At 44.4% G+C, this 13,178-nt stretch overlaps 1 protein-coding gene across 1 annotated transcript in view; it reads right to left on the minus strand.

Moving 5' to 3' along the window:
- Nucleotides 1-13,178, minus strand: part of zc3h7bb (zinc finger CCCH-type containing 7Bb) — a 61,392-nt gene that overhangs the window by 47,079 nt on the left and 1,135 nt on the right. The window contains exons 2-3 of the mRNA XM_078430801.1: nucleotides 4,129-4,230; nucleotides 1,543-1,582 (exon numbers count right to left, since the gene is read on the minus strand). Coding sequence (XP_078286927.1) covers nucleotides 1,543-1,582; nucleotides 4,129-4,196 — 108 coding nt within the window. The 5' untranslated portion in view covers nucleotides 4,197-4,230. The remainder of the gene's footprint in view (nucleotides 1-1,542; nucleotides 1,583-4,128; nucleotides 4,231-13,178) is intronic.

Below are 13,178 nucleotides of genomic sequence, written 5' to 3' on the forward strand. Positions count from 1 at the left end.
CAGAGGAAAGAGAATGGAGGAGCAAAAATAAAGAATTGTGTTTGCCAGTTAAGAGAAAATATTTCCTTTGCAATAGCGTGAGATTAAGCATAGAACATAGAACATAGCATTGACGGAAAACCGAAGCGAATGCAGCGCCAGAGACCCGGGTTCGAACCCGACTACGGGTGCTGTCTGTACGGAGTTTGTACGTTCTTCTCATGACCTGCGTGGGTTTTCTCCGAGATCTTCAGTTTCCTCCCGCACTCCAAAGACGTACAGGATTGTAGGTTAATTGGCTTGGTAAATGTAAAAATTGTCCCTAGTGGGTGTAGGATGGTGTTAATGTGCGGGGATCGCTGGTCGGCGCGGACCCGGTGGGCAGCAAGGGCCTGTTTCCGCGCTGTATCTCTAAATAACTATCCAGCATGGACCAATCTAGTGCGGAGTTCTGTACTCTAAATTAAATGAGATTAAGTATGGAACCAAGCCCCCCCCCCCCCCCCCCCCCCCAGTGAATGACAATTTGTGCACAAGGTTAAAGCCATATATCAAATTCACTGCCCTAGCCACGTCTGTGTGGACAGATCGTATGCCATTGCCTAAGGATTGTCCAGGGCAAGAATTCTGGATTTGAACCAAAGGCTAATTGGTGCAAATGCAAGCTTATGCTCACTTTTTCCACTGGGGCAAGCAGTGGCTTCAACTTGCATGGCCTGTTCTCAAATACTTACGGGCCAGGGTTTCCTCGAGGAAGGTGCAAATTCAGGATTTCCGTACCAAAACCGTTGATGACAGTTTTATCAACATGATAGATGTTGTATTGTGCCCATATTTTTTTTACTAATAATGAAACTCACCAATTCCTAAGGGAACTTTCAACTACGTCCCAGGTAAGGTTCCACGAAGTTGATTTATTGCGTCGCAATATCTGGGAAATTTTTCATTAATAGGCTTCTGGAAGCAAAGCTCTGTGCTAGACTGTTGTGCCGTTTTAAAATGGGGTAATAATGAAGCACAGTTTAATTACATGATAGCATGTGATGGCCGGATACTGAGCTCTTCCCAATGAGGCCATGGTCTCTAGTCAGAGGGTGGTGAATCTGTGGAATTCTTTGCCACAGACGGCTGTGGAGGCCAACTCAATGGATATTTTTAAGGCAGAGATGGATAGATTCTTGATTAGTACGGGTGCCGGGGGTTATGGGGAGAAGGCAGGAGAATGGGGTTAGGACAATAGACAATAGGTGCAGGAGGAGGCCATTCGGTCCTTCGAGCCAGCACCGCCATTCAATGTGATCATGGCTGATCATTCTCAATCAGTACCCCGTTCCTGCCTTCTCCCCATACCCCCTGACTCCACTATCCTTAACAGCTCTATCTTAGAGACAGGAGGGAGAGACAGATCAGCCATGATTGAATGGCAGAGTAGACTTGATGGGCTGAATGGCCTTATTCTGCTCCTATCACTTATGACCTTATGTGTGGCGTACACTAATTTAGTGAGTTAAACAGACAAATCAAACCAAGTTAGTAGTCAAATAAGGTAAAAGATGTATGTACCTCGTATTTATCCTGACTTCCAGGATAAGGTAATGGAGATCTGTTGGGAGAAGCAGAAATGTTCATTATTGTCAGTGAGATTTCTCAGCAAAATTGCCTATTAGGCAAGGATACAACCTCTAGAACTCATTTTGGTGTACAGTTAGCTGGAGCAAGAATATCAGAGTGTCTCTACTGGAGTTGCACCATTTTTCCATCACAACTCTTAGCTGAGGGCAATTGGTCAACATAATGATGGTATAAACGTAACCGGAAAATGGACTTCAGGATGGGCAAGTGCAACGTGACTCATTTTGGAAGTGATAACACAGTGACTACCTACTGTTTGGAAGATAAGTGTCTAAGTGGGGTGAAGCAGCAAAGGAAATCAAGAAAACACATTCACAAATCATTAATAGCAGTAACTCGCGTTGATATGACTAGAATACATGCAAAGCACTGGACATCGATGCTAACAGAAGAAGCACTTGAAGCTAACAACATTTATGCATTCAAGGGCGGCACAGTGGTGGAGTTGCTGCCATACAGCGCCAGAGACCGGGGTTTGATCCGGACTACAGGTGCTGTCCGTGCGGAGTTTCTACGTTCTCCCTAGAAGGGTCTCGACTTAAAACGTCACCTATTCATGTTCTCCGGAGACGGTGCCTGACCCGCTGAGTTAGAAACATAGACATAGAAACATGGAAAATAGGTGCAGGAGGAGGCCATTTGGCCCTTCAAGCCAGCACCGCCATTCATTGTGATCATGGCTGATCATCCACAATCAGTAGCTCGTTCCTGCCTTCTCTCCATATCACTTCATTCTGCGAGCCCCTAGAGCTTTATCTAACCCTCTTTTAAATTCATCCAGTGAATTGGCCTCTACTGCCTTCTGTAGCAGAGAATTCCACAAATTCACAACTCTGGGTGAAAAAGTTTTTTCTCATCTCAGTTTTAAATGGCTTCCCCTTTATTTTTAGACTGTGGCACCTGGTTCTGGACTCCCCCAACATTGGAAACATTTTTCCTGCATCTAACATGTCCAGTCCTTTTATAATTTTATACGTTTCTATAAGATCCCCTCTCATCCTTCTAAATTCCCGTGAATACAACCCCAGTCTTTCCAATCTTTCCTCATATGACAGTCCCGCCATCCCGGGGATTAACCTCGTGAGTTACCCAAGCAATTTGTATCCTTTTGACCATCTATAGTTCTATTTAATCCCATTTTCTCACCCACTCCCTGCACACTAAGGATAATTTACAGAGGCTAATGAAATTATAACACCAAACGTCTTTGGAATATGGGAGGAAACCAGAGCACTCGGAGAAAACTCATGTGGTCACAGGAAGAACGTGCAAACTCCACACAGACAGCATCAGACATCACGATCGATCCCAGGTCTCTGATGCTGAGGCAGCAGTTCTACCATCTGTGCCACATGTTTGCTGAACTTACTCTGAAGGAACTGCAACTGACCTTCGAGGTAGGAGATGGGGAAAATACATGATCCAGCAGCATAGGATGTAAGACTTGCATTGTAAATTAAATACATATGCTTGTCATAGGAGGGTCAAGACCAACAATACGATCACCTACAGTATCTGATGAGATGTGGATAGCCTTCAACAATTCAAATTATCTCGATTCAAACAAGGAAATCTGTCATTTGAATAAGGCATGGGATGTTGGTTTATCTGAACTATATCTCCATATCTCAAGAGAGAACCTTAGCAGTGATAACGTGCTCCAGTCTAAAATGCTGTCTGGACTTAAAGAGAATTCCTATCTGATCTGAAAGTGCAGACACAAGCATGGCCAATGTTTGATACTCAGAAAGATGATTAGAGTCAGCAACCAGTCAAATTCTTCACAAATGAGAGAAGACATGGGCGTTTTAGGTTGCAGGTGGAGGGAAATCATAGGAAGGCTAAAATCTGCAGTCTGTTACCTTTGAGACACTAAGCATCAGGAGATTGTCTTTTTAGACAGAGTAGGTACACAGAGTCCCTTGTCCAGAGTAGGGGAATCGAGAACCAGAGGACATAGGTTTAAGGTGATGGGGGAAAGGTTTAATAGGAATCTGAGCGGAAACCTTCTCACACAAAGGGTGGTGGGTGCATGAAATGAGCTACCAGAGGCGGCAGTTGAGACAGGGACTATGGCAACGTTTAAGAGACAACTAGACAGGTACATGGATAGGGCAGGTTTGGAAGAATATGGGCCAAATGCAGGCAGGTGGGACTAGTGTAGATGGGACATGTTGGTCGGTGTGGGCAAGTTGGGTCGCAGGGCTTGTTTCCACACTGTATGATTCTATTACTCTACAACTGTGCAAAATCATATTATTTTTTGACTTCAACAAATTCACTGGCTGGCAAAAGAAATTGGAGCAGATCCTCGTCGCTGAGTCACAGGCACTGAAAGACAGGGAGGGCCCATCCACTGCTGCAGATAAAATCAACTCGATCATTATGGAGCAAAAACTAAATCTGGGACCTTAGGCCATGCAATAACCCGATGCCCATTATCTTTGCATTTACATGACTACAGAAGGTTTTGTTTTTTTCGGAAAAAAACCAGAGAGGTAGCATAGCCTTCCTTACTGAATAAAGTGTAATCCTTTCTGAATTTCCTCCTTGCGCTTCTGTGTACCTGGAGAGGTGCTCGACATGTTAACAGCAGCAGGCGCTGGTATCAGCCGGAGCCTGTGGAGAAAATGAATCATCGTTATTCAGGCAGGAGGAGGGTGGAATGACATGGTGCAGCTAAAGCCTAACCACACAGGGAAAAGCCCTTGTGTTTCACATCAGTCACCATGGCATGCATTACTTTTGTTAAATGGGAGAGGGAGACAGCCATTTTGTAGATTACATGCTTTATACTATATCTTATTTGTCCATTAAATTTACAGAAAGTGGTGCTGCTGGCGAAGATGGCAATAGACAATAGGTGCAGGAGGCCATTTGGCCCTTCGAGCCAGCACCACCATTCAATGTGATCATGGCTGATCATAGCAATCTAGCTTTCGAAATGGCTGCAAACTATATGATGAAGACACTCAGAGAGTAACGTCAGGAGAAGATGACATTCATTCCAAACAAACATTCCAACACTACCAAAGAGGTGGTGCTGCTGCCTCACGGCGCCAAAGGCCCGGGTTCGATCCTGACTACCAGATGCTGTCTGTACGGAGTTTGCGTGGGTTTTCTCCGGGTGCTCCGATTTCCTCCCACACTCCCAAGACATACAGGTTTGTAGGTTAATTGGCTTTGGTAAAATTGTGAATTGTCCCTAGTGTGTGGGATAGTGCTAGTGTACGGGGTGATCGCTGGTCGGCGCTGACCCAGTGGGCCTCAGGGCCTGTTTCTGTGCTGCATCTCTAAAGTCTAAAGGAACATGCTGGAATAATCCCACAGAAAGATGGTTCTCACTTCAACACATCCTTTCCTGGAACACAGAAGCACACTTCTGGCATTTTAGTGGAATGGGAGTTCAGTGTGAACTCAATGTCTTAGTATTGGGCTTGAACCCAGAGCAATCTTACTCTGACAGGAAAGTAAAACCATCTAAACTAAACCAACATGAACTATAGATTATTCCTTTATCCTTTATCGGTGCACTGTGGACGGCTTGATTGTATTAATGTGTAGTCTTTTCGTTGACTGGATAGCACGCAAACAAAAGATTCTCACTGTACACGTGATAATAATAAATTAAACTAAAATGCAATTGTTCATTATACAAAACATGCACTGCAAGAGACAAGCTACAACAAGAAGCAGCAAATAATCAATGCTGGCAATAGAGTCATACAATCACACAGTGTAGACACAGGCCCTTCGGCCCAAATCGTCCACGCCTCCGAGATGCTTTATCGAAGCTTGTCTCATTTGCCCACGTCCTTCTAAACCTTTCCTAAACCTAATCGTTTTTTTTAAATAACCTTCAAAAGAAGATAAGGAATTCTACAATTTTATGAGCCCTGCAACAGTCTGATCGAACTTCTACCATCGTGCAGACGATACAAGGCCTTCTACGCCCGTACCTCCAGACTAAGGAACAGCTTCATCCCCAGGGCCATAGCTGCTATGAACCGGTCCTGCTGAGCCGGATGGTCACATCGCACAGTGAACCGGCACAGACCTACTTGCACTTTATTCTGTTTTAAAACTGTTCTAATTTGTTTCATTGGGTTGTTTAAATGAATACTGACTAGCTAATTAATTTATTGCATCGTATGGGAGGCGCATTCCCAATCTCGTTGTACCCCTGTACAATGACAATAACGATATATTGTATTGTATTGTAACACAATGTGCCTTATTTCCAAAGTGGTTTAAATGCCCCACGGCAGAGAACAGGTTGTAACATTCAGGAGCAAAAAGAAATGGTTCTCAATGAGTGGATGAAGCATTATGCTGGACAATCAGAAAGCAAAGACAGTGATTGTTTAGTGAAACCACCAGAAAGTCAGCAAAGGTGGGCGTGTTAATCCATACAATTGAACTCTCCTTCCTGATTAGTGTAGGAAAATAACTACAGATGCTGGTACAAATCGAAGGCATCACAAAAATCAGTCTGAAGAAGGGTCTCGACCCGAAATGTCACCCATTCCTTCTCTCCTGAGAGGCCGCCTGACCCACTGAGTTACTCCAGCTTTTTGTGATACCCCCTTCCTGATCAGGTCCGTGCCTGGAAAGAGCACTGCATTCTACACAAAGTACAACGCAAATAGCTGGGACAAAGTACTAAAAAGGTGGGCAGGCCTATTGTTGGTAGAGGTAGACGTTTAAAGTGATCAATTATCTCCTGTTACATAATACCTCAACTGGAAATCAATTATGTACCCAAGCACCAACCAGACATGTAACAACACGGTAGGTACAGTATATGTTGCAAGACTGGTATCAAGCTACTTATTCACTTAATCTTACATTTCTGTCCAATTACATTGCTTGGGAGATGCGGACTGTAAGGCGTGTTTCCATGGGGACACCAGGTAAAATCAACTTCAACCCCGACAATGACTGGGCATGTTCATCCAGTAATTTACAAAAGTTTATAAAGTAGAGCAGAAGGGTCCAACGTTAATGTCCAAAGCTCTACAAGAGAACTGAAACTGAAACCGCGAGTTATCAGGCAACTGAACCGTCTTATCAATGACTAGAGAGCGGTCCTAAGCTGCTATCTACCTCATTGGAGACCCTCGGGACTCTCTTTAATCGGACATCACTGCACTTTATCTTGCACTAAATGTTATTCCCTTTATCATGTATCTGTACGCTGTAGATGGCTCGACTGTAATCATGCATAGTCTTTCTAGTAGTCTATCTGACTAGTTAGCAGGCATCAAAAGCTTTTCATTGAACCTCGGTAGACGTGACAATAAACTAAACCAAATAACTAAAAGATCAAGTCACATTGGGTTAGTCTGAAGAAAGGTCTCGACCTAAAATGTCACCCATTCCTCCCCTCCAGAGATGCTGCCTGTCCCCCTGCTGAGTTACTCCAGCATTTTGTGTCTACCTTTGGGTTGGAAACGTTCTGGCTTGCAGGACAGCGAAAATAGGACAATTTAGGGCTTTAAACCACGAGAAAGCCCAAAAAAATACTTGGGAAATTAAACAGGAAACTAAGAGATAAGGAAAACAATGATGTCATGAACCCCAATCATCCACCTTCATCAACTTGCTCAGATTGGAGACGAGTTGGAGAAGGTGAATGGCAGGGGTCAGTCAAAGCTCTGTTCATTCCTGCAATCAACATGGATAAAGGGGACATCAGTGAATCCCAAAATTCTGATGACAAGATGGGTGACAAACAACAACATAAACCTTCAGGATACTATGGATGTTTGAAAAATGGACAGGCAGGTGGAAAGTGTTTCAGTTTGTGAACCAATTGAAATAAACAGCGACTAATCATAAAAAGGTACAGAAACTTTCTGCAGTTTTGTGGCCAAAAATAAATCTGGCCCAAAAAATGAGCACGGATTCCACCTGTGGCAAATGCATTTACATTGTGTCTGTAATCGTGTGACTGACGTCACGATAAACGTCTCCTGCCCTGCCTTGCCACTTGTCCTCCTCCAATTTTGTCATTTGATCATCTGACTTTTACTACCTGGCAACTGTAACTATAGGTTACACCTTAACTTGCATTACAACACAAAAGGAGGCCATTCAGCCCCTCAGGTCCATGCCATACAGTCAAAGAGTGATACAATGCGGAAACAGGCCCTTTGGCCCAACTTGCCCACACCGGCCAACATGCCCCAGCTACAGTAGTCCCACCTGCCCGCGTTTGGTTCATATTCCTCCAAACCTGACCTACCCTTGTACCTGTCTAACTGTTTCTTAAATGTTGGGATAGTCCCTGCCTCAACCACCTCCTCTGGCAGCTTGTTCCATGCACCCACCATCCTTTGTGTAAAAGTTACCACTCAGACTCCTATTAAATCTTTTCCCCTTCACCATAAACCTATGTCCTCTGGTCCACAATTCACCTACGCTGGGCAAGAGACTCTGTGCATCTACCCGATCTATTCCTCTCATGATTTTAAACACCTCAATAAGATCCCCCCCCCCCCCCTCATCCTCCTGTGCTCCAAGGAATAGAGTCCCAGCCTACTCAATCTCTCCCTATAGCTCAGACTTTCTAGCCCAGGCAATATGTCTGCTTCCAGCAGAGGAATTCAATCAGTCGAAGATAGACACAAAAAGTTGGAGTAACTCAGCGGGACAGGCAACATCTCTAGAGAGAAGAAATGGGTGACGTTTCGGGTCGAGACCTTTCTCCACACTGGTTAGGGATAAGGGAAACGAGAGATATAGACGATGATGTGGAGCAATAAAGAACAATGAATGAAAGATATGCTTAAAAAGTAACGATGATAAAGGAAACAGCAGTTTGTAGGGTGAAAATGAGAAGCTAGTGCGACTTGGGTGGAGGAGGGATAGAGAGAGAATGAATGCCAGGGCTACCTGAAGTGAGAGAAATCAATATTCATACCACTGGGCTGTAAGCTGCCCAAGCGAAATATGAGATGCTGTTCCTCCAAATTGCGTTTAGCCTCACTCTGACAATGGAGGAGACCGAGGACAGAAAGATCTGCGTAGGAATGGGAAGGAGAATTGAAGTGTCCAGCAACCGGGATATCAGGTTGGTTCACGCGGGCTGAGCGAAGGTGTTCCGCGAAACGATCGCCCAGTCAGCGTTGGGGGCATTTCAAGTCGTCAAGTCAAATTTATTTGTCACATACACATACACGATGTGCAGTGAAATGAAAGTGGCAATGCCTGCGGGTTGTGCACAAAAGAATTACAGTTACAGCATATAAATAAAGTTAATAAGTTACTATTAGTGTCGACAAAAATTTAGTCTCTGGGGTTATAAAAGTTGACAGTCCTGATGGCCTGTGGTAAGAAACTCCGTCTCATCCTCTCCGTTTTCACAGCGTGACAGCGGAGGCGTTTGCCTGATCGTAGCATCTGGAACAGTCCGTTACTGGGGTGGCAGGGGTCCCTCATGATCTTGCTTGCTCTGGATCTGCACCTCCTGATGTATAGGTCCTGCAGGGGGACGAGTGTAGTTCCCATGGTGCGTTCTGCCGAACGCACTACTCTCTGCAGGGCCATCCTGTCCTGGGCAGAGCTGTTCCCAAACCAGACTGTAATGTTCCCGGACAGGATGCTCTCTACAGCCCCAGAGTAGAAGTAATGAAGGATCCTCAGAGACACTCTGAATTTCCTCAGTTGTCTAAGGTGGTAAAGGCGCTGCTTAGCCTTACCCACCAGTGCGGCAAGGTGCGTTGCCCACGTCAGATCCTCTGCGATGCGGCCTCCCAAATATTTAAAACTGCTCACCCTATCCACAATAGACCCATTTATCTCCAGTGGCGTGTACGTCCTTGGATGTTTAGCCCTTCTGAAGTCCACAATCAGCTCCTTTGTTTTAGTGACATTCAAGAGGAGGCTATTGTCCTGACACCAGAGTGCCAGATCAGCCACCTCCTCCCGGTAGGCCTTCTCATCGTTGTTGGAGATCCGGCCCACCACCAGTGTCATCAGCAAACTTGATGATGGAGTTTGAGCTGAACCTGGCCCCACAGTCATGTGTGTACAGGGGCTACAGTAGGGGGCTAATGCTAATTTGGTTGTTCCGTACTCAAGCACACTCAGTGCAGGCGATGGGAGAGAGGAGGATGATGGCAAGGCTATCATCACTGCTGGACGACTCCTCCCACCCCATGCAGGACACTGTCACTGCGCTGAGCAGCTCCTTCAGTGACAGACTCCTTCACCCCAAGTGTGTGAAGGAGAGATATCGAAGGTCCTTCCTTCCTTCCTGCTGCCGTCAGGCTGCACAATCAGCACTGCTCCCAGCAGACCAGCAAATAAAGATAATTACCGTTATTTTATTTTTTTAATGAATGCTTATTTATTTTTGCTATCCACTTTGTTGCTGTAACCCTGCAAATTTCCCCGTTGTGGGATGAATAAAGGATCATTTATTTATTTATTTGGACTACCTGTATGAATGACATTGTTCCAGCAAAGGTGTTTTAATATTCAGAGTTGGCTTGGCAGCTACAATATACTCCCACTACAAATATGTGATTCCGCAAAGTTCCTTGTCTACACTAAATATGTTAAAAATGTCTACACTCAAATAGTCGATAATTATAGCCACTAAAACAGCAGTCAATCATTTATTGCTGTTTTTGCGTTTAAAACATACATAAACCCCATGTACAGAGCTTGGAGATTCTACCAAGAGAGTCTCCAAGAGAATGTCTGTTTCTCTTGACAATTAAAACCGTATCAATCTGAAGAGGTGTCCCAACCCGAAACATCGCCTATCCATGTTCTCCGGGAGATGCTGCCTGACCCGCTGATTTACCACAGCATTTATGGCCTTCCTTATATCAGCCAGCGTCAGCCTCCGAGCGACTCAATTTGAAAAGTTCACATTATTTGGGGAAAGGTCATAACATATCTTCATCGACACCCACTCATAATTTTATATATAGGAAAAAAAACTGCAGATGCTGGTTTAAATCGAAGGTAGTCACAAAAAGCTGGAGTAACTCAGTGGGTCAGGCAGCATCTCAGGAGAGAAGGAATGGGTGACGTTTCGGGTCGAGACCCTTCTTCAGACTGCTTCCGACTCCAGTCTGAAGAAGGGTCTCGACCCGAAATGTCACCCATTCCTTCTCTCCTGAGATGCTGCCTGATCCGTTGAGTTACTCCAGCATTTTGTGTCTACCATAATTTTATATACTTCTATCAACCCCCAGCATTCCCGAGAAAATAATCTTATACTCTCTAATCCAGGCAATGTTCTGGTAAATCTCTTCTGTGCCCTCTACAAAGCCTCCACATCCTTCCTGCAATGCAGCAATCAGAACTGCATACAATACCCCAATTGTGGCCCAACCCAAAATTTTATAAAGCTGCAACATGACGTCATGACTGTGGTACCATGCCTCAAACCGAAGAAATGAAGCATGCCATTTCCGTTCTTTACCACCCTTTCTACTTGTGTTGCCACTTTCATGAAGCTATGGACGTGCACCCCAAAATCCATCTGTACTTCAATACTGTTAAGGGTCCTGCCAGTCGTTATATATTTTCCCCTTATATTCAACCTTCACTTGTTTGAATTAATCTGCACCTGCCTTTTCTCTTCCCATATCTCCCAAGATCCATATAGACAATAAACAATAGACAATAGGTGCAGGAGTAGGCCATTCAGCCCTTCGAGCCAGCACCGCCATTCAATGCGATCATGGCTGATCACTCTCAATCAGTACCCCGTTCCTGCCTTCTCCCCATACCCCCTCACTCCGCTATCCTTAAGAGCTCTATCCAGCTCTCTCTTAAAAGCATCCAACGAACTGGCCTCCATTGCCTTCTGAGGCAGAGAATTCCACAGATTCACAACTCTCTGACTGAAAAAGTTTTTCCTCATCTCAGTTCTAAATGGCCTACCCTTTATTCTTAAACTGCGGCCCCTTGTTCTGGAATTATTTCCACAACTCCACCTCAAAATTAATAATCAGCCCATTTATATTTACATCCAAATTATTTTATTTTGACCACATACCTCAAAGGTCCCAGTACTGTTCCCTGAGGAATACCAATTGTGTCTGACCTCCACTAATGGCGTCTGCCTTCTATGGCCATGCAAATGTTAAATCCAATCTACTAAGTCACTATGAATCCTACGTGTCTTAATCTTCTGGATCAGCCAACCATGAAGAACCTTGTCAAGTACTTTATTGTAGTCCATGTAGACAACATCCATTGCTCTACCCTTATCAGTCATCAGGAGATCAAGATAGATTAGGGAAGGCAGGCACACGGTGTATAATTTGGATAAATGCTATATGGTCCACTTTGCAGGAACATTAAAAAGAATATTATCTAAATGGTGAGAGATTGCAGAACGCTAAGATGCAAGTGTCTTCGTATATAATTCCCAAAAGGCTGATTTGCTGATACAGCAAGTCATTAAGTAAACTAATGATGTTATTTTTTTATTGCTTGGGGAATTAAGTGGAAAAACAGTTAGTTATTAGCAAAACACAAAGTGCTGAAGAAACTCCATGATCAGTCTGAAGAAGGGTCCTGACCCACAACATCATCGGTACATTTTCTCCAGATACTGCCTGCCCCGCCGAGTTCATCCAGCACTTTATGTTTTGCTAAAGCATCCAGTGTCTGCAGTTTTTGTGTCACCAGGAAGCTATGCTTCAGTTATCTGGGGCATAAGTTATTAAATGACAGAATGGGTTTGAGGGACCAAGAGGCCTACTCCTGCTTCCAATTCAAACGTATGCAATATATGCTTTTTCCATCACTCAAGTACAGGAATGAGATTGCCTCATCTGGAGGAGTGAATAGTTGATAAGCTACATCAACAATTTTCTTTATAAATGTGAACACAGTATACCTATAAACCCCCCCTCACCCCATCCCTTCCCCTCCTTCCCTCTCTGTGCCCCACTTGGACACGCATCCATTTCTCTCATCCCCTTGCACCTATATTCCTTCCTCCGGCTTCACAATTTGCACTTCTTCTATCCTTATCACATACCTTTTGTCTTTTCCTCTCTGGTCTTCATCCAACTATCTGCCTATCAACCCCCTCCTTCACCTGTATCCACCTACCACTCGCAAGGCTGTGTCCTGCCCCCTTCTAGCTTTCTTCCCCCTCCCCCACCACAATCAGTCTGAAAGAGGATCCTGATCTGAAATGTCACCTATCCATGTTCTCCAAAGATGTTGCCTGACCCGTTGAGTTACTCCAGCACTTTGTGTCTTTATTTGTAAACCAGCATCTGCAGTTCCTTGTTTCTCCAACACACAGTATACAATTGATTTGTAAAGTAAGATCAAAACATACCCAATATGGGGATTAAGCTACAAATACATATTCTGATCACCTCCAACACTGAAGATTGTGAGACCAAGGCCCACTTTAATGATTTGAAGCAATAAGGGTTGATTCTTTAGCATAGTACTGAACGCACCGACGGAGAAATGTTTCGTTTAGAGATACCACATGTAAACAGGCTTTGCGGTCCACCGAGACCACATGACCATCGATCACCCGTTCATACTAGTTCTATGTTATTGTCCTTCCTCAT

Source organism: Rhinoraja longicauda, chromosome 40 (assembly GCF_053455715.1).
Source record: "Rhinoraja longicauda isolate Sanriku21f chromosome 40, sRhiLon1.1, whole genome shotgun sequence".
NCBI lineage: Eukaryota > Metazoa > Chordata > Chondrichthyes > Rajiformes > Arhynchobatidae > Rhinoraja > Rhinoraja longicauda.